Source organism: Lycorma delicatula, chromosome 13, assembly GCF_047948215.1.
Source record: "Lycorma delicatula isolate Av1 chromosome 13, ASM4794821v1, whole genome shotgun sequence".
In the NCBI taxonomy this organism is placed as follows: domain Eukaryota; kingdom Metazoa; phylum Arthropoda; class Insecta; order Hemiptera; family Fulgoridae; genus Lycorma; species Lycorma delicatula.
In genome coordinates, this window is record NC_134467.1 from 45,153,638 (window position 1) to 45,177,177 (window position 23,540).

The 23,540-nt window shown below is 32.7% G+C and overlaps 1 protein-coding gene across 1 annotated transcript in view; it reads left to right on the plus strand.

Moving 5' to 3' along the window:
- The window catches only part of LOC142333623 (cytochrome P450 9e2-like), a 41,297-nt gene that overhangs the window by 6,305 nt on the left and 11,452 nt on the right, over window positions 1–23,540 (plus strand). Inside the window, exons 2-5 of the mRNA XM_075380961.1 lie at window positions 2,562–2,808; window positions 5,689–5,976; window positions 10,331–10,634; window positions 11,406–11,494. Of these exons, the coding sequence (XP_075237076.1) occupies window positions 2,562–2,808; window positions 5,689–5,976; window positions 10,331–10,634; window positions 11,406–11,494 (928 nt within the window). The remainder of the gene's footprint in view (window positions 1–2,561; window positions 2,809–5,688; window positions 5,977–10,330; window positions 10,635–11,405; window positions 11,495–23,540) is intronic.

The following is a 23,540-nucleotide window of genomic DNA, read 5'->3' on the forward strand; positions in this document are numbered from 1 at the left end:
ATAATATAGTATTTTAAGCCGAATAATTGGTAAAAAGCTGTGTAATTTATCGAAAATAAACCCCAAATATTTAACTTTTCTTGTTCCAATGATATTACTGTATTTTTTTATAGTCTGATCACTTTGAATCCATCCATTTTTAATTTGGATTTTAAGATTTTCTAGATATGTGTCTGGAAGATTCAAAAAAGCCATGTAATATATTTTATTTATATTTAATGATACATAATTGTATCTAAAGCATCTGTTTATTTTTTCGAATATATTTACATATATATATTATATATATATTTATTTATATTCTTTCAAGAATTTTTTTCAGTAGATAATTCATAAGAAAAGACTAACAAACAATTTTATTTAAAAAAAAGTTTTAAGATGTATTGTAGCTAATTAGAAAATTAGATATTGCGTGTTTTACATTTGTTTCTTTTTAAATCGAGAACATCTAGGAACATGAAAGTTATTTTCAAATTATGAATTTAGTTATCAATTAAATTAGTAGAATTTAAGGAATTCAGATGATTTATACATCTGAATTTATTTATTAAAGTCTTTTATGTTCTTCACACTAAGTAGTAATTAATCAGTTCATACTAAAGTAAAATTAACAGTTAAATATATAAATCATCTTCAATGCTATGTTTTATTTATAGATTTTATATTTGTGTCATTCTGAATTGAATTAGTTAAATATTAAACTGTTTCAAATGTTGATTATGATTGATGGCAAGTAATTCTTTATGATATATTGACTATTCAGGCAGTGATTATGCATTAATGTGTACAATTATGCATTATATTTATACAAATATATATTTATTTATACAGCTTTGTTGACAATCAAATAAATTCAGCTTGTAAACATTTTTTTAAATGAAGATTATGTTGTACTCTTTACAGATTGAAAAATTTTTGGTGATTATTTGTTTGATTGTATATAGGATATTCATTTCCTAGTACTGGTGTGATTTTTTCCAGATAATTAAGCAGAAAGATATTTTTCTAAAGAAAAAATTTCACTGCTATATAGAAGTTTTTTTCATCATTATTATTTAATGTTAGATTATTATACTTTCTTTTTCTATTTTTATTTAATAAAATGATATTAATGTATTTTTTAGTTGTTAACAAATGCGCCTAAGAAAAAGCATAAGACCTTAATTAGGAAATATTTTGAGATACTGAGGGTGACCTTGCTCTTTTAAGTTGAAACTTTATGCCGCATATACAGACACAATCTGACCAAGTGTAATCAAAATCAGTAAGTAGTTCTGGAGATATAAGGTGATTAGTGTCCAGACACCAAGCACACACATGTATATACAAACATCCAGAAAATTTCATTCTAGTTTTTTGGGTTCCTTACGTGTCAAAATCCGGTGAAAACCGCATAAGCCCAAACTGAACCGGTTACAATACTTTCCCTTCTACAGCTATAGCACTAGACAGGAAAGTAATATTTATTGTGGTCCTTAGTTGGCTACCTCAAGAAGATGCCAAATGATGTTCAGACAGCCCATTTGTGTGTTTTGAAACTTTAATCATGATTACATAATGGAGCTACAAGAAATGTTATTTCAAATGAGAATATGTACTAACTTAATAAAAATTTTTAGTAATGTTGACAAGCCTAATGATTATTAAAATTTGTTTCACCAAAACAATATAGATTTGTAAGACTTATTTCAAAAGAAATAAAGCCCTTAGGGCAAATTTTGAAATCATATTTGGATTTAGTGTCAAAAAGTACATAAGAATTAGTCTATAAGAATCTGTATAGCAAAACTCTTTTAGACCAGTTTTACATTTATTACTAACCATTGTAATCCATTATTTGGTTTTTCTGATCAGTTTCACAGCTTCTGCCTGGTGTGTGTGTTGTGTATTTATGTATGTGTATAGGCGTGGGTGTGTGTAGATTAGCAACTGCAGTCACTGCTACCTACCCATCAGGTTGGTCTAGTGGTGAACGCGTCTTCCCAAATCATCTGATTTGGAAGCCGAGAGTTCCAGCGTTCAAGTCCTAGTAAAGCCAGTTATTTTTACACGGATTTGAATACTAGATCATGGATACCGGTGTTCTTTGGTGGTTGGGTTTCAATTAACCACACATCTCAGGAATAGTCGAACTGAGAATGTACAAGACTACACTTCATTTACACTCATACATATTATTATCTGAAGTATTATCTAAACGGTAGTTACCGGAGGCTAAACAGGAAAAAGAGAAAGGCCACTGCTACCAGCTTATCAGGCCTGACGTAATGTAATGTAAGTGTAAATGTACCGTTAAATGTGTAGTCTGTAACGAACTCAGGTTCGACCACTTCTGAAACGTGTAGTAAATTGAAACCCAAAAACCAAAGAACACTGGTATAGACAGTCTAGCATTCAATTTCATATAAAAGCAACTGCCTTTACAAGGACTTGAACCTTACAACTCTCAAATTCAAAAATCAACTGATTTTACAATGAAAGGTTTAGGCAATTGACTGACCCAGAGGGTTAACCTTTGTAATTTATTATCGTGTATTTTATATCAATTTTGTTTGTTTTAGATGGATTTTTTAAGCAACGTGGAGACAACAGATTTAATAATAATTTGGTACATGTTATCATTATCTGTGGGTATATTGGTATATTGGTACTTAACAAAACCATTTAGTCATTGGAATATTAGAGGTGTACATCATATAAAACCTCAAGTAATATTTGGTAATATTAAAGATAGAGTTTTATTTAAAATATCATTTCATGAATTTCAACTGAAGTTATACAGACAATTTAAAGGACATAAATTTGCCGGTAACTATGAAATACTATTATTATTTTTATATAATATTTATTACTGACGATAGATAAATGATATGTTTAAAATGTTGTGCCCTTAATCTAAACTTAACCATTGTCATTACTTTCTAGTTAAATTTTATTGTATAGTATTATAAAATCACATGGTTAGAGATATGCAGTATTGTCAAACGTGGGTTCCTTCTTCGATTCTAAACTGATATTTTACTGAATAAGATTCTAAGATCATAACTAAGATAAAGAGAATCTTGTGCCTGTTATTATTGGTTTTCAGTATACAACTCATATAAAGTTTTGTAGATTAAGTATACTAGTTCTTGAGTGCTTTTATTGGTATAGAAATTATATGTGCTCTAATTTTAAGCTTTATAAAAAAAACAAAAAAAAAAATCTAGATCATTTTATCTTGCATGTAAATATATTAAACTTTTATTTTTTAAGGTATGTTTTTTAAGATAGAATGGAAATTTTTTTTTTTAGCCTTCCGTCATGTTGCTTGTATTTATTTGGTCACATTCCATTAACCATTCATTCTTAATTTTTACATTAGAAAAAAGGGCAGTTAAAGATCATATACATAGAGAGATTATCCTATTTGTATAAAAAAAAGCAAATCCTTTGGGTTGCAACTGGACAAAATCTCTAGCACTGGTAAAAATCACCTCATACTTTCGACCTGCATTATACAGTAACTCACATTATCCATATTGCTAAATTAATGATCAAGGAAAATTTACTAGGGATCAATAATTGTGCTTCTTTCTATTTGCATAGGTACACTTATTTATGATTTGAATCACTTATTTTGCCCTTGAATCACTTATTTCGCCCTTGCTGAATGCAGATTTTCCCAAGGCTCTTATGTCAGATTTTACAGTACACATTGTGAAATAGACAGTAATAATATTTCTTAAGGGATAGGTAAAAAAATAATTAAATCAAAAAAAAATCTAATTGAAAAAATTCAATTAATTATAATAACAATTAGTGGGATGATCACCGCCTCAACTTACTAGGTAGTTTTCTTACTAGTAGTAATTTACTAGGTAGTTTTTGTTCCAAGACTCATATACAGAATTGTGATCTTTTTTCCATCGATGTAAAATAATAGCTTTAATGATATTTTTTATTTTTACATTTTTTTACATGCTTGCCACTGGTTGACGATGTGCCCTCTTTATTTTCGCTCTCACAACACTTATTGCTGTTAAATAAAAACCAATTCATTTTTAAAAATGTGTGCGAGAAAAAATACTTCAAACATTTCATTTGAGTTGATTTTAACAATATCTAGTCAATACAGTCTTTCAAAGATGGTTCAGATACTGTCGCCAAATTGCTTTGATGGCGCACATCACCTTAAAACCTTAAGGTAGCCTTGAAAATGGCTGTTTGGGATTTTTGTAGTGATGGCCCTGAAAAGGGCTGTTTGATGGGATAGCCCTGAGAATGACTGTTGAGTCATTCTCTGGAGGTGTCGACTCAGTTCGACAGGTTATTCCCTCAATGGCTTTCCCTCAATGGCAGTCCCCACTGTAGTAGTAGCCCCCAGAACCCTGCAGTGTTGGATCGATGTCAATCATCTGCCGTTAAGCTGAGGCCATCCTCCTCCAGCGGTGCTCGTCCAGCTTCGTCTGTCTTCACAGCTACACTTCCTAGCACTAATGGAATTTGTGCCAGGCCTGCTGCTCTGACAAGTATGTTGGCATCCGCCACAAGATCCCTCCCACATTGATTCAGCCGGGGGACTTGTTCCTTTTTACTGGTCTTCTCCTGGTGGTGGTTCGAGAGTAAATGCTCTCGCATAATTGTGCTGCTGCTTATAAAGCAGCCTGTGCATGGTGGGGTGTTGCGTGGTTAGCCAGGCTTGATGGGGAAGAGCTCAAGTGCTTAGGTGACTGCAAGCTCCTCCTGACATTTGAACGCTGGCTGGAACAGCCAGCATTCCACTATCAATAGGAATCACAGCATGTGGCAATAATAAAAAATTAAAGTACTAGAATATATAAAAAAATCTAAAATAAATGAGACTAGTTTATATCATCTAGTAACCATTTAAATAGTCCTCCACAAACAGTAACAGTGATTTGTACCAGCTCCACTAGATGTCGTCCTGTGATATTAAATTGAAAATGGAAATAAAATTTTGTAATATTTCACAGCATCCCTGTAAGGAAGTCACAGTTCCCCAGAGCGCAGAGGTCTACAGTTTGGGAACCACTGTTAGAGGAAATATCTAGATACCATGATGAGACTAAAAAAAGATAAAGAAAAAATAAGAATGATAAAAAAAGACAAAACTAAAGGAAATAATCATTTATATGGATATTTCTAGTTTATTGAATTTGAACAAACATTAACTGTAAAATTTTGTTAGCATATATATGCTTTAGAATAAAACAATTTATGTTTTTGTTTATATTTTTGTTTTCTTTAAACAACTCATAAGAGAGTATGACTGAATAAAGTGATTTTTCACCAGTTTACATTTCAAATGTGCTGGAAATTGTATAAGAGACAAAATGTTTGCATCAGATAACCCGTTCGCTTTATAAACATTTTATACTGATTTGCTAAAATAAATTAATTGTTAAACCCAAAAGTAAAAAAAGGTACACAATCTGAAGAGAATGTCATTTCAGATAACACTGATATAATTTTTATCGGATACTGTTCCTCATTTTTATACTCAGACATAAGATTTGACCCTTCTGAAATAAAATCTGTGTTTAAATAATTTAGAATCTTTAACTTCATAATTATTGAAAAATTTCAAGATTTTTCTATTTTATGTAATTGGATCACAGGTAATTTTTTTTCTCATTCAATTATATATTATTGTAATTGTTTATTATTTTATTTTTATAAATTTAGGATTTTATGAAGGACGTCGTCCTGTTTTAATAGTACTTGATCCAGACATCGTAAAAGATGTATTAGTAAGAGATTTTGATCATTTTGTGGATCGACCTGTTTTACGATTTAGAGCTTCTCCATATATAGAAAATATGATATTGAATTTAAAAGGGCAACACTGGAAATATGTACGAACACAAATGACTCCTGCTTTTACTTCTGGTAAATTAAAATCTATGGAAATATTAATTAGAGTGTGTGCTAAACAAATGGAAGAATATTTAGATAATACAGTTATTAGCAAAGGTAATTTAGTTTTATTGTTTATTTTCATTTTTTAATCGCAGTTGTAATTATTATTTTTAAAAGCAGATTTATTTAATTCTGAACCAATTTATACTAATGTTTTGAAAATCATTTTTTTAATGTAATTAACTAATTTTATTTTATTTAAGTTTTGTTTATTTTGATCCTTTGATTTTTTCTAATAAAAAGATTTTTTTCTTTGTTATTAAATTTAAAAAGTAATGTTTAAACATTACTAGTCCGTGGATAAAAGAAGGGATTGTCCCAATATTTGCCTGGATAGAAGTAGAGATACCAACTTAAAAACTTTGATCAGACCAGTCAGTACCTTAATGTATCATAAAATTAATCATTATTATTAATTTTACAGATTATTGGTCCTTTTCCCCTTAGTAGATACACTCTCTCCCCTATTCACACATTTTTCCCAGCACTGTTACAGCCTTTAAGATCCGTGATGAATTTGTTTTAATGTCATCAATAACCTTTCACCACTAATTTCAAAAGAAAGAAATCGCAAGGAGCTAAATCTGGTGAGTAGAGGATGGCTGAACGAGACAGTCATGTGATTTTTGGTTTGGCACAAAACAGTGTGACAATGCAAGGAACCGTGAGTTACAGTATGCACAGTTCACTGTTTCACCTTGGGGCAAGGTGACACATTAAAATCATTTTTTCCATTAAAATTGAAAAAACAGAGAGCATCACTTTGACATTGACATTGGATCAAAGTGATGATCCAAAGAAAGACTGACAAAGTGATGATCCAAAGAAAGATCCACGTTCTTGGAACGTGGAGATCCTTTGCTATCCATTGTGATGATTAAGTTTTGCCTCGAAGTCGTAGCCATAAACCCAGCTTTCATCTCCAATTATGATCCTTTGCATGAATGTTTCATCATTCAACAAGTTACCTACGTCCACTTGATGTTCTGTTGTTTGGTCATTAAACTAGGAACAAACCTTTTTGCATGGTCAATTTTTCAGTCAAAATGTCATAGCGTGATCCATGAGATGCCAACCTCTTCTGACAATAAATCGGTGATTTGCATATACCAGATGGTTGATTTTCTGAACACGGGTGTCATATCAGTTGAAGTTGAAGGCCTTCCTGGTTGAGGGTCTTCTTCAATTGACTGACAGCCACTTTTAACATTTGAATGACATTTCTTTGAAAGTTTAAAACATGAAAGTTTTTTCCCCAGTTTTACACAAAATTTTACATTGCTCTTGAAAATAGCACATCACAAAAAATCGCTACTAACACTTATGTGGTTTTCTCCTTTGGCGCATAATTAATTAATTAAAAATATTAAGATTACTGAACAGATCTCAGATTAATTTGTGGTGTATAAAATATTACACATAAGTATTTGTATCCTCTGATGGCAATTTTATAAAATAAGTAATAAAATAATTAGATAAAATTATTGAAATCTGATCATGTAGAGTAGTAGTAAGGGATATTAATCGCCCAAAATAGCTATTTTTCTTTTTTTGTGTATGTAATATACATGTATAAGTACAGTACAACTGAACCAAAGAAAACGTTAAAACCTTGTTTAATTAATTTTATTTACAAAATATTGCATTTATAATCTGTCTTATACCCGTTTCATCTTAAAGATTACATCCTTCAAATGTCCACCCTTCCAACTTTTCTAAAGCCTCTTGCTGAGTTTTACAAACTGAACTCTTCATTAATGAATATACATGAAATGATCATTAAATTGTATCGTATTTCATATTGAACAGTCTATAAATTTCTGAAAAGTCACAATAAAAAATCTCTAAAGAAATGGAAAATTTTCCCAGTCTGTCAGGACTGTTTGTGTAACTTAGTTTGTTCATGTATTGTTACCATTAGTTGAGCAATGTAATTATATTTGCTGTTAAAATTGTATTATAAAAATTATTTTTTATTATTATTAAAATGATATTATTTGTTATTTTTTAAAAATTAATAAAATGAATTCACTTTAAACTCTTTTGGAGGTTAAGTGTTGTAGGCTACTTTTGAACCACAAAAATTAGTCACGCATTTAAATCCAGAGACTGATACTGACGATGGAAGCCAACATGATTCACAAACAGCTGCTGTACTGTAATGCAAACAGTGAATGCTGTTGCACCATCTAATTGAAACCAAGGTGACACCAGAACATCTTAACTAATTAGTTAATGATGTATGAAATGCAGTAACAGTTGTTGCATGACCATCTAGTTTCAAAGAAATATGGCCAAAATGTTTTTGTGGAATGAGATTTGGATTTTTTTAACACACAGCATTGGAAATTTTGTTTATTTACATAACCGTTTTAGTAAAAATTTCTTTCATCTTGCATCCATAATTTGAAAGAAAATTATGTTCATTTTTAATCTTATTTAAAGTTAATATACAAATATTATTATATTTGTATTTTATATTATATTATTATTATATTCTCAAGTCCTGAAGCTTCAGTTTTTAAACCAGCTATACTTTTGAAATCAAAATTATTATTATTGTCATCAAATCTTGAAAACAGCCAATCAAAGATTACACAGAATAACAGCTCTAAACAGCTTCAACATTTGCAGCTGTGTGAAATGTATTTTCCATACTAGTAGGGTTTATGTTTTGTGCTAATAATATTTCTTTGAAATTCCTAACCCTATCATTTGAACTGATTTAATGTCATCAAAACTCCCTATGAATGGCATAGGCACAATTATAATTTTTGTAATGTGATTTTTATGAGCAGGCATAACTCTTCCACTCCATGTCAACTAATTGTAACAATAAGCTGAAACCCAAAGACTACCTTGTCAGCAGTGAGATTATACCTCGTAATTAAGGATTTTAAATCTATTGCTCTGGCTAGTGGTTATGAAAATTTGGCTACTAAGCCTATTGAAGTTAGACTGCTGGAGACTGATGGTGAAGGAGACTGTTTCCATCCCCGTTCCAGTTCCACAGCCACTGCTGTTGGAAAAGTTACACTAAAAGAGAAAACGTAGGCCAGTCTGTCCTGAAAACAGCCAGAGTTTGTGTTTGTTAACCTCAAGGAAGGTGTAACTGAGAAAACCAGTAAAGAGATGAAGAATGAATTTCATCTGAAGAGGTCAAGCCTGGAAATTTGTGATTTATGGGAAACAAAAAAGGGATTAGTTGTCATCGCCAATGACAAGGTGACTAAGATAATCTCTGACTCTTTGATGTTGGTAAAACTGACATAAAAGTCGCCCCAAACAGGAAGAGGGGCCCAGGGTTATATTGTTTATTACATTGATTGGCATTTGTCTAAGGAGGAGTTAATTACCCTCATAAAGAGAGCAAAATATTCAGATGACTGAAGCAGCCTCTAAGGCCAATTGTAGATTATTATTTAAACTGGGTAGGCGCAAGATTGAGCGCTACCATGGCATGTTTGAAGTTAGTCAAAAGCTTCGTGAGCACTCGTGACACATAAGAAATGTGAGCACTTGTGCTCATGACACATCAAAAGCATCAGTGCTTTTTGGTGAGTTTGATCTTTTCAAAAGCTTTTGTTTCAGAAGTTAGATTTTTCATCGACTTCTCTTCGTGCAAGGTCAAAGAGTATTCAGATGTTCAACAGTGTTTCAAGTGCTGCCGGTATGGACAACAGTCTGTGGCAGTGTGTTCTCATTGTGGGGATGATAAAAACAAGATGAGTATCCCAAGAATCCTAAGAAGTGGGAGGGTCTACTTGTGCCAATTGTAAACGTCTTCAGAAGGATTCCAAGCACTCTGTTAATAGTAAAGACTGTGGTTGTATCAGAGGGCTCTTACTATGTACTTGAACTGGGCTAGCTCCAGAGGGGGTGGCATGGTGACCAACCCATGGAGGTTCTCTTCCCCTATGGGATCAGGATGTGCAGTGATACAGAAATTCAGCCTGGCAAACTCTGGTATGTGTTACCAATGCGAATTATTGGAGACCAACCCGATGGGTTGGTCTAGTGGTTAAACTCATCATCAGCTGATGTCAATGATGTCTAAGGTTCAAATCCTAGTGAAGGCAGTTTACTTTTATATGGATTTGAATACTAGGTACCAGGTGTTCTTTGTTGGTTAGGTTTCAATTAACCACACATCTCAGGAATGGTCGACCTGAGATTATGCAAGATACTCCATTTACACTGATACATATCAAACTCATTTATTCTCTGAAGTTAATAAATTATGGTAGTTCCGGAGGCTAAAAAGAGAAAAAGAAAATTGTACAGTGTTACATATACAAACTCACGCATACCACAGTCTTGCCAGGATTGCAAAGGAAATTTTCTATTTCTTTGGTCCATTTTGTATATGTTTATTTTGTAATAATATTATTGTTTCCAATTATTTCAGATAACATTAAAGATGGTATTGATATGAAAGATTTTTTTGGAAGATTTACTATGGATGTTATAGCATCTTGTGCATTTGGTGTACAGAGCAATTCTTTAAACGAACCAGATTCTGAATTCATTAAGATTGTATCACAGTTTAGTAATATCAGCATTCTTCAAAGAATTGCATTATTTACGATATTACTGTTCATTCCTAATTTATCAAAATTTTTTCCATTATCATTTTTTAATATGAAATCAATAAATTTTCTTGGTAAAGTTGTTATTGACGCCAAACATCACAGACTTAAACATTCTGAAAGGTATGTGGAGTTTATTTATTTTTTATATATTATAATTATTTCCAACCTCCATGACGGAACTGTAGCATTCCTCATTTATCCAAAAGATTCTGAATTCAAGCATTGTTTAGGCTTGATATTATATGCTAAATATTCATTTCATTTCAAAAAAGGGCCAGTTGTATGTCTGGTAATTAGGCCTCATATTGTAAAGATGGATGTTATCAATAATTGTGGGCATACACACACACATACACACACACACACACACACACACACAAACCTTCAGGACATGTTTTACTGGTGAAAATAAAGAAAAACATTTATGTAAAATAAATGTTTACATAAGCATTTTTGAAGAGGTTCAAAAAAATATGTTATACCATTAAAAAGCTCTCAATGAGGGGTTATTACTGCAGTTAAGAAAAAAAGTATTTTTTGGACACTTTTGGTTCAGTTGATTGCAGTCAAAACAGGAGGTACACAACTAGATATTACAACAGTCCTAAATCCAAAATTTCAACATCCTATGGCTTATGGTTTTTGAGTTATGCGAGATACATTCGTATATACAGACGTCACACTGGAAACTTGTCAAAATGGATATTTCCATTGAAATCTGAATTCTGAAATTTTTCGCAATCACAATATTTCCATTAAGGAAGTAAAAATGAAAGTTCTTTTAAAATAATAGATAAATTGAATATAAATTATTTTTCCTAAATAAGGTCAAATTCCTTAATGTGTATACTACAAACTATAATAGTTTGTTTTGGTTATTTTTTGTTTCAGTCGTAGAAATGACTTTTTACAATTAATGCTTGATGCTGAAAGTAATGAATCGGAAAAAATTAAGGAAAATGGTTCTTCTGCAATTGTATGTAAGTAATAATTTAATGACAGTTCGTTAATCTTGTTCAAATCATTATAGAATTTAATATATTTTTGTTTCCTTTTTTGTACTATTTCCAGCTTTTTCAGTTTTAACTTATCCAATTTTCTGGTTTAATAAACACTTCAACCAGTTAAAAAAAATAAATAAATGATTTTCTTATTCCGAACAGTACATAATATTGTATTTTATAAAATCACAAAAGAAATAACCCCCAGAATTTACTTGGATGAATCAAGAGAAACTATGATAAAACCTCAATCGAAGCAGCATCATCACAAAGTACATAATTAATTATAAAGCTGGCTCCCTGCTCCCGTTCCCAGATAGTGACCATAAATTCCTTCAAATGTACTTCATCGGTGATGATAGAGATGAAGTCTATGCACGTTGTGGAATACATACCTCGCTAAGAAGATCCATTATTTTGCAGCTACAGAAGCTCCTTCACGAAAGGAACAATTTGGTGCGTTTGTTCAAAACGGCAATTGATGTGATGCCATCAGATACCCATAAGATTGTCATTCACGCAGACAAAACGCCCGCTGGAGAACATGTCCGGAGATATAATGTTCCAACTATAGACGTAGCAATTGTCGTAGTCGGAGATCAGTTCCAACCTAGAGATATTGTTCTCCATCGAAGAAACGATCAATTGATAAACTTCGCTGTGCCACAGCGAAGCGTGGCAGGGTACAGCTAGTTAATTATAAAATGAAAAAAATATATTATATGATTAAATTCTATTTATTTAAAATATGAACACATAAAATAATGTTAGGGTAAATGCATGAATTAATAATTATAAAACATAAATACAAATATCATAATTCTGAAGACATTAATGAAAATTATTTGAGCACGTGTTTGTATATATATTGAAGGAGATCTTTAAAATTTAGGATCTTTAAACATTTTTATTTAGAACTATTTAAAACTTCAATGATAAGTAGTATATTATTTTAATAAAAGAAAATATTTTAAATGTATTTTGAATAAATTGATGGGAAAAGTTTGAAACTGGTTTAGTAATTTGTTAAAAACAGTAATATACATAGCATATTAAATAAAAATTTTTCTTACAAGCAGAAGTTTTATGTTATACATGAAAACAGTTCTGTTGTCTGGTTTGATAGAGATGGATATTTTTACTTTTTTTAATAGTAAGTGACTATTATTTTTAGCAAAAAGTGCACATTCATAAATGTAAATACAACAATAACAATAAGTTAGCATGTTTAAATTTTTAAATATTCTGTAAGATTTGTACTTTGGTGCCAAGTAATGATCTGACTGCTTTTTTTTGCATCATGAATATTCTTTTGCGAGAGCCCAAGAGATGAAAATATTCTTTAATTGGGAATATACGAGACACAGTTTAAAAGTTAGGACTGATCAGTAACAAAATGAGAAGAGTTGAAAAAATGAAAAATTTATGTAGAAAAATAAAGTAAAACCATTAGTAAATCACAATTTCATTCCAAATACTTTTGATATAATGAAACAAGGTTCTTCAAACCCACCGCAAAAAATTTCACCGCTTTTGTACAGACATTTTCAACTCTTCACTTTCTTTGAAAAACTATGATGCAAGCCACTTTTTGAGGTGTTGAAAGAAACGGTAGTCACTGGGCTTAAGATTATAACTGTAAGGGGATGATCAGAAAACTATCCAAATTTTTTTAATTGTTTCTGTTGTGCATGCGTTATTCTCTGTGTGGAGTTGCATTGTCAGAATGAAGAACAATTCCTGATCCCAGCATTTCTCATTGGTTTTGAATGAACAACCCAGTTTAGAAAGTGTTTCACAATAGACTTGTGATGTGATGGATATTTCAGAATCCATGAAATCAATCAAAAGCACACCCTTTTGGTCCCATGTCATTTGTAATTTAGTTTCTATGATTTTCCTTAAAAGACTGAGCTTGTTTGAATTTTTCCGGTTTAGGTAAACCAGAATGATGCCACTGCACAGATTGTTATTTCATCTCCGCATTGATATACTAAATAAATTTTTTGTCACCAGTGACAATGTGGGAACAAAAATTCTCTCGTACGGTAAGAAAAGCATGTACAGATATCATTCTGTGATCTTGTGAGCACTTATAAAATTTTCGGCACCCATCGTGCACTCAGTTTACAATGGCCTAGAGTGTCAGTCATGATTCTCAAAAATGGTGTCTGAAACTTATGGAAATTCTAGGGAAAGATTGCTATCATAAAGAGGTGATTTTCTCTTGCAATTTTTGCATTCACACATTCAATGAGATTGTCTGTCTGGACACTAGGCTGCCACTTCTCTGTTCATCATGATCATTTGAATGGTCTTCCTTAAACTCGTAACACCATTGCCTCACTTTTCCTTCGCTTGTCCCTATACTTTTTCTGAAACCAAATTGGTCTTCTCCTAACACTTCTTCCACTCTCAATTCTTCTGTACAATTCTTCTAGTTAAGCTTTTTTATGCGTGACTAGTTAAGCTAATTGTTCTGTATTCTACACATTTATCTGCTGCTGCTTTCTTGGGTATCATGATTATAACAATCGTTTTGAAGTCTGACGGAACTTCCCCTTATTCATAAATATTTTACACCAGTTTGAATAATCTATCGATCGCTTCCTCACTTGCACTGCGCAGTAATTTTACAGGTATTCCGTCTATTCCAGGAGCCTTTCTGCCATTTAAATCTTTTAATGCTCTCTTAAATTCAGATCTCAGTATTGTTTCTCCCATTTCATCCTCCTCAACTTTCTCTTCTTCCTCTATAACACCATATCCATATCGGTTCGTTAGAATTAATTTTTAATATTTTTATAGCGATTGCGTGTTACATCCCTTATATTAGGTAATTTAAATTTTATACATAAGAATGCCATAACTTTAATAAATCATAGATGTACGAAATTTCAAAATTGTCAATTTAGGGATAAAATATTCGATAAATCTATATCTCCTCAAAAAATATAATATTATACAAACACAGTATATACAGTAATTAGCTAATGGACTCTTTAAACATGAGTAAAACATATATAATTTTGGAGATATACTAATTACTATACATAATAGTAATGTTTTTAAATTACTTTGATAAGTTGTTTTACTTATGGATGTGGGTGGTATATCCATATGATTGATATTCTTGATGGACTTAACTAATATAAGATGGAACACGATTGTGAGGAAAAATAAAAAAACTCATAATTAAAATTGCTTCAAAAAACATCACCATAATTTTTGAAACAATTTTAATAACTCCAATGAAAGAAAATTATGAATGAAAGTGTAAATGTAAAATCCAACATTTTGTTTAGCAACATTTATTATATATTATTATTGTTAAATGTCAGTAATATGAAAAAATTCACAAGTAACAAAAGCATCGAGCGGAATATGATTATTACCAGAAATTTTAATATATTAAACTATATATATTTTTTATTTATCATAAATTTTAGTTTTGGACGGTCAAATTCTCTTAAATGTTTATTTTTTAAAAAGTCATTAACAATCACAATTAATTAGAGAAATCATAGAAAGGCGCACCTTTACATATGATGCACCTATGGGCTCATCAGCGACGTCAGGAGCTGAATAGAGGGAAAGGATGGTAACACAGGCTACAAATTCACCCGGTTCCTGTCTGGACATGGATGTTTCCAGGACTATCTGTACAGGATGTGCAGATGCCGTACAAGTCATTGTGATGATTGCGGCGGGCTTGATACAGCATAACATGTAGTGTTCTTTTGCCTTAGACCGAGTGACTTAAGAGTAGTGTTCCAGGAACATGATTAGGAGGTGGCGAACAATATAATAGAAATGATGCTCAGAAATAGCGACAAATGGGAATGTATCTCGACTACCATAATAATAATGATAGGAGAGAATGCCAATGAGGAGAGGCGATGACCGCCTGAGGAGATGCGGATCGATATAGGCATGGCGATGACGGGTGATCAAGAGGAGCCAGCTTCTGGGGGTGGGCGGTGTGATCTCGTCGATCGCTCCCTGAGGACACCTTCCGGTCATCCAGATTTGGGTAGTAGAGAGCCTGGGTGATCATGTAGGGGCTGTACATACCATATGGCATAGATCCGGCCCCTGCATGATAAGAGGGGAAGTGTTTTAGCAGGTGAGAGCCCCGCATTGACGTCAATGTGGGCCTGACGGTGGCTGGCAGAGCTTTTCTCCCCCAACAAAAAAATTCACTAATGAATGTAAATATGTCCATGAATTTCTTGATAAAATAAAACAAAAATTATGAAAATTGGATCGCTATTTACAAAATAATTGGTTTCAGAACTGCGATAGTGCATACCATATAGTATCCATGTTATAAATAAATCAATCCGTATTACTAAATCATTAATATTTTATAGATATTAATAAATATATATTATAAATGTTAATTTATTATCAACAAATCAATCCATATTCTTTTTTGGATAAAATATTTCATTTTGGATAAATGTTTTCTTTAAATTTACATATAGGAAAACACTTCCCATGTATTCCTTTACTGCACCTCGTTCAGACAGTTCTGGATTTTCTTCTTCTTTCTTCTGATGTGCACACTACATCTTGCTGCTTTCTTCTCTGGTAATTTCCTCAACCCTGGTTCGTTACTTGCGTTCTTTTCTTTAGCCATTGAGCTGCCAAACCTTCCTGCATGTTTATTTATAAACCGCTCAGCAGAGCGATTCATTTCTCTAGCATTGAGTTCTAACAGAGTTCTCGTGAAAAATCAATTGAAATACTCAATTGCCAGAGATCACATGAGTTGCATGTGTTTTGGTCCTGGTTGTTCTTGGTGTGCACGTGGTAGCGGCTGCAGCTGTTCAAGAGCAATAACTTCCATGTAATCACTGCCTTCCAATTCATCATCGACTATATTATTAAGTCCCTCTTTGTCTGATACACCCTCCGTTTCGGTCAAATTATACTCGCTATCACTCTTATTGTTGAAATATTCACAAATATCGCGATCGGTTAGGCTTCTACACTAGTCCCCAGTGTTGCAGACGGTTTATACAATAAAACACCAAAACTCAAATTAACAAAGTGAAAATTTAACGAAGAAATATAAGTAGAAACAATACGAAATAATTTTTTATAACTCGAAATAAGAACTAAGAAATATGTGGACTAAAACATCAACAAAGTTTTGTACAACACTCGCAGAATTTTGGAAACACGATTATTACTGTTTAATTTTCGACTATCGGAAAAAAATCGATGTGTACGCTTTGAGAAAATAATACAGCAACATCGGTTCCGGTTAATTTTGTAAACCGTAGATGACTAAATAAAGTACCAAATGGATCGCTTCGTTGACACATCTAGCGATACGCGGGGGCAACGATAGATAGTTACCTTGACATTCAAAGGGTTAAACATGTCATTATTAATTAGGTTACAAATATTTCTCAATACATCCACTTCCGTTACTCTCAATCTATCATAAAAATTTTCCACAATTCCTTTAAATATATATTTTAATTTTGTTATAAATGTATTTTGGTGAAGTGTATTCGTAGTTAACTAGTTTAAATTTAGAATTTCTATATCTAGTATTTCAATTTTTCTTTACTGCCTCCTATATTGAAAAAAAAATATATGTTTAGTTTTGTCATTTACACGTTGCAGCAGTATTTTCGTAATTCATGTGTAACTTTCGTGCGTTACAAGTCCCTTTGTCCACTTTTTGCTTCTTCTAACGCTATTTTTTGCTCATTTATAGAACTATGTGTTATTTGGAAGTGTTACGAGCTGTACAAATGACTATGTTGTTTCGACTCCAACACCAAACTTATACATCGATATCGTGCCAAAGTAAAAGTAAATTTTACCTTATTTTTATTTTTTATTTGTAACAAGTACTTACATAGTTACGCTATTTCTCTACATAGTCGCCACTCCGATTTAGACATAGCGTGGTACCAACTTTCCAATACCCTCGTCATAGAACGGAGCTCCCTGTGTTTTCAGCCACGTTTCTACGCCGGTCTGCAGCTCGATGTCTGTGCCAAAATGTTGTCGTCCTAGCCAGCGTTTCATGCGAGCAGAGAGGTAAAAATCGGATGGAGCCAAGTCCGGACTGTACGGTGGATGATCAAACACTTCCCGACGAAAACGCTGCAGGAGCTTCTTGATTACAGCTGCGGTGTGCGGCCGAGCATTTTCATGGAGAAAGACAATGCCTGATGACAACATTCCTCTCCGCTTATTCTGCATTGTCCTTCGTAGACGTTGAAGAGTCACGCAGTATGAGGCTGCAGTGATGGTCGTGCCGCGTTCCATGAATTCCATCAAGAGAACTCCATTCCGGTCCCAGAACACGGTAGCCATACGTTTTCTGTTGGAGAAGGTTCGCTTGAACTTCTTCGGTTTACCGGGAGAATGAGAACGCATCAGCCGTTTGGATCGTTCTTTTGTTTCTTCAGTTTCGAAATAGACCCGTGTCTCGTCCCCTGTGACAATTTTGTTCAAAAAATCTTCTTCATTGCGGTAGCGCTGGAGAAACGTTAGGGAGGCGCCCGTTCTCATTGTTTTGTGATCGTCGGACAGCATCTTGGGAAGTCATCTCGCTCACAATGATGTAGAGAGCCGACCTTGAAATTTCAGGAAAGGAATCGCTCGATACAGAAATTGTTAACCGACGATTTTCTCGAATCGCCTCATCCACTCGCTCAACGAGATCATCGGTTGACACTCGCTTCATTCCCTGACCCCCTGCATCATGAACATTTGCACGTCGTACTTTAAAGTTCCTGCACCGTTGTCGCACTTTGCTGTCGCTCATTGAAGTTTCACCGTACACATTACTTATTCGTCGATGAATTTCAGCCGCATTACACCGATCAACCTGAAGAAATCGAATTACCACACGCACTTCACACTTGGCGGGAGATGCTATTGTAGACATGTTTATGTGTTAGCTGCGTGTTCAGAACTAAACGAAGTGACGCGGCGTGCTTGAAGGCCATACTAGAGACGCTGCGCAACACATATGCGCAAAGTTTCATCCGATTTTTTCTCGGGTTTTTATTTCGCGACCGATCGGACCTTGAAAAAAATAACCCTCGTAGTTAAAACTGTAAAATTTATAATTTCGCACGGCCATACCTGTGTTAGAATGATTCCGCTGACGCTTTTCTTTTATAAATAGTCTCAGAAACATCCCGAATAATGTCCAACAGTAATCGGTTAGCGTGTTATTGTTCCATTTCCCTTTATAACGGCTTTCCATCACCGAATTGTCTTGGTGGAAACGTGAACGTGTTCGTCACTTACGTCACGAGATTGTCCGGGAATAAATCCAGTTGTGAGTGAAGGAAATGTATCAGTCATATTACATCCCATAGCTCGGTTTGAAGTAAGAAGTCGATTAACAACATCGTGGTAATGGATTTTTGTTTGCCTAGTAAAGTTTGCAAATTTCTTTACATGACGTCCAAGCTGTACTTTCTACACTATTTAACATCTTCTACCAACTCTCTTATTTGAGGACCAACAATTATTCGTTCTTTACTTTTTCTTTCACTTACATTCGGAAATTTCTGCCTGATGTACAAAAATCCGGGACTGTCGTTCTTCATCGCTTTTACAAAATTTTTCATTAGTCCTAGCTGGATGTGAAGAGAGGGGAAATATATTTTTTGGGGTTCAACTAAAGGCTCATGAATAATATTTTTCCCGTTTGGAGTTAAGTTGTCTCGTTTCTTCCACTCTTTCGTAACATAATGTTTATCCCTAGCTCGGCTGTCCCATTCGTAAAGAAAACACATGTACTTAATATAGCCTAACTGCACGCCTAACAAATTAGCTGTAACTTTGAGATCACCATATATATTCCAGCTATGTTTTTTTATAATTTATAACTTGACATCGTATGTCTCTTTCAAATTAATACCGTAAGCGATCGGTATCGAAAAGTATTTGTTACCGGTAGATATAAATGGTTCCTTCTAGCACAAACTGAATATACTTTAAAGAAGGGAATTTCCCTTTTCTCTTTGAGAATTTCCCTTTTCCAGACAGATTCCCATATTTCGCGCTCTTTTACAAGCATTATTTTTCAGGTTAATGATTCTTTATTGTATTTGTTCCTTCAGATTTGCGATACTAAACTAATTCCATTTAAAGCCGCAAAATACAGTAAATTTATCGAATAAACAATTTCTACATCGCAATTCGTAGTTTGTTATTAACTTTATTTTATTATAACATACTATAGACCAGGGCTTCTTAAACGTTTTTATATAGCGACCCCCTTCAAGCTTAGGAAATTTTAAACGACCCCCTCCTCCATATAATGAAATATATATTAACCGTAGATGTAGATGTAATATCGCACTATTTTACAATGTAAATAAAATAAGGATTAAAGAATACGTACCCATTCATTTCACATATATATAATTGGAAACGTTGACGGGATATCGGTCGTAATAAAACACAATAAATAGAATGACATAAAACTATATATATATATATATATATTCAATAGAAAAAATAAACTTTTATAACAATTTTTTTAATAAAAACATATTATTAACATCAAACAATATTAATGTGACGGATGTGATTGTTTATTTTTACACAAATAATTAAATCAAGGCTCAATTTGAGTTAGTGCAGATCGTAATAAATTTTCAACGTTTATTAAAATTGAACGGTATTTTGATTTTATGTAAGTTAATGTGGAAAAGGCTGATTTACATAAATATGTTGTACAAAATGGCAGTAATTTGTTCATTGCCATTTCCGATAGTAGGGGATATTCTGATTTGATTTCTATCCAAAATTCATGCACAGGCACTTGAGAAAATCTAAGTCGCAAGGTCGTATCACTTGTTAATTCGGCAAATTCTTCTTGTGCTTTTAAGTTTAAAAAATTAATTTCTTCCATTTCAATTGAAAATGGATTGCAAATCCATTGTTGTGTATCGATATCATTGGGAAAATACCTATGCATGTAAACTTCCATATCCTTCAAATGATTAACTATAATTTTTGTTATAGGAGTATCTTTTTTTGAAATATTGTTACTAATTATATACTCGTCAGTAAATGGAAACATTTCGAGCGATCCACTTTCCACTCTGTTCTTCCATATAAGAATTTTTTTAACAAAGGCCTCAAGTTTATTTTTTAACATAAACATATTAACGCAGACTCCCTGCATTGATAAATTCATATCATTGATTTTATCAAAAATATCTGCCAAATAGCATAGCTTGAGAAGCCATAAATTATCTTGAAAATAATCGGCCAAATTAGAATTTTGCTCTGTTAGAAATATAAGAACTTCATCTTTTAAAGTTAATAATCGTTTCAAACTTCGACCTTTTGATAGCCACCTAACTTCAGCATGTAACAATAAACTTGTATAATCCGAATCCATATCGATGCACAAATTTTTAAACAATTGACTATTAAGTGCTCGACTTTTAATAAAGTTAATGATTTTGACTGCATCAAAAAACACAGTGTTTAATTCTGGTGCAATTTTTTTAACAACAAGTGCCTCTCGGTGAATCATACAATGTGTAAATGTAATATGATCATTTCCAGCTTTAACAAATGCTGTAAAACCAAGATCTTGTCCGGTCATTGCTGCAGCACCGTCCGTGCACACACCAACACAATTTTTCCAATTTAATCCTTCTTTTTCAAAAAACTCATTTACTTTTTTATATATATCTTTTCCACGAGTATGACCTTCCAGAAGACGACAAAACAGTATATCTTCATGAATGCTTCCCTCATAAATATATCTTACAAAAAGTAACAACTGTGCCGTTTTTGAAATGTCTGTCGACTCGTCCAGTTGTATTGCAAACTTTGAGCTGTCTTTAAGCCTCATAAGAAGCTGTTGAAATTGATCATTGCTAATGTCTGAAATTCTTTTGGACACAGTGTCATTTGATAATGGAATTTTACTAATTTCAGCAGCATACTGTTTTCCATGAACAATTTCAGACATTCTTATAGCTGCAGGTAGTAAAAGTTGCTCTCCAATAGTAAAAGGCTTTTTCGTTTTTGCTATCAAATACGAAACTTCATACGATGCCAATAGATATTTATCATTCAAAGTAACATACTTCTCCAAAGTGTTCTTTTCTTTATTTGATGTTTGCAAAAGACGCTCAAATATTCTATTGGCTTTTTTGATAACGTTGCATGTTTAGTATTCAAATGTCGTTGCAGTTTTGACGGTTTCATGCTTTCTGCAGCCAAAACTTCTTTGCAAATTAAGCACACTGGTTGTTCTTCATTGTTGTGAGAAGGCATGTGAAGCCATACTGCAAATATGATTCGTCATATTTTCTTTTTTTTGTTTTGCTAGAAGTCGGATTTGAAGCACTGCAACTTGGTTGTGACGGCGTGGCAGACTTATTAGTTGGAATTTTAATTAGCCATTTATCCATGATGGTTAAATAATAATAAATAATTAAACAAAATGTAGTTGAACTTTAACGTAATAATTAAAAACACCAACTGAAAATTACACAGTAAATACACACATGTCACTACGAAGACAAAGCTGAGTCCAAACTGAAGTACAAACAGAAAAATAACTACACTCGAATCTTTACCAGTGCAATGACAACAAATTACGATCAGATCAACCCCGACGCATGGCGTGTTCAAAGTGTGCAGCGCACAAAGACGCCGAAAAAGAAGCTTTCATTTAATTTTTTTTATTATTCTTTTATAAAAATAATATGCCGATTCGCCTAGCCTAGCTTGATTATGCTTCCGTATTGTATGTGTAAGCTGTAAGGCGACGCGGCGTCTGGGTACTTATAATCACTAAGTTATCTTGCAAACACTGACGCCGGCGGCCAGACATCAATGTCGAACGTTCAGTTGAAAATCGAGGAGCGCGTTGTATTTATTATTTTAAATGCTACTTCCATATTTTCATTTATAGGCCCTACATAACAGTTTTGCATTGCCACTTTTTTCAAAAAATAGTTATAATAAAACTACAATAGTATTTTGTATGATTTTTATTTGTATTTATATTTGTACGTAGTGTGTATACTAATTTTAAAATTTTATTTATAATGATTGAAAAGTATCAGATCTTTGCGACCCCCTTTCAGTAGTCTCGCGACCCACAGTTTAAGAAGCCCTGCTATAGACTATCCATGACGTCAGAGAATTCCCCATATTAGCAGCTCAATCGTTCATCTAAATAAAAAATATCTCGATGTAACGTTAAATGAAATAATTACCTGTTTTTTTGTATCACGTACTTAATTACATGACAAAAATTATTTTTTTTTTTTTTTTTTTTTTTTTTTTTTATAAAATGATAGAAATTAAATTAGACAGACTGTAACAATAGAAGATATAACATTAATCTTTCATCTCTATTTAATATAAATTAATTTTCGCGCATGCGCAATATCATATTAAACAACATGAATATAAAATTTTACAATACTTTTTGCATTTAATACATAGACGCCATAGATTTTAAACGTATTAGTTTAAACAATGAGTGCGCAACCGCTAAAAAACGAACCGGATTAGATATCTGTGACGCGAATTCTTTCATAATTTTAGGAAGGGCATTTAAAAAATAATTAATCTCATATTATTATAAAAATGTAGGCGAAACAAAGACATTTATTTATTTTTAAACGGTATAAAAAATTGCATTATTTACATTTTAAAATAATATACCCGTGGGATCAATAAACAGCATTTAAATCGAATTTTAGATCCTATAATGAATCACGCCAACGATGCAGATATAGGCTATATATTCGAAGTCTATATAACGCATCCGACAAGCTTGCACGAATATCTTAACAATTTGACATTTTTACCGGTGTCGGCAGTACTACCCGCTTTAAAGTGTAGAAAATTATTGACCGCATTAGACGATAAAACAAACTATGTCTGTCACTATGTGGTCATGTGACAACAAATGCCTCAATCGTTTTGGGCGATTATGTAGAAAACTAAGTTAGATACTACTCAATTTTAAGTAATAAAATCATTTTGTTATCGT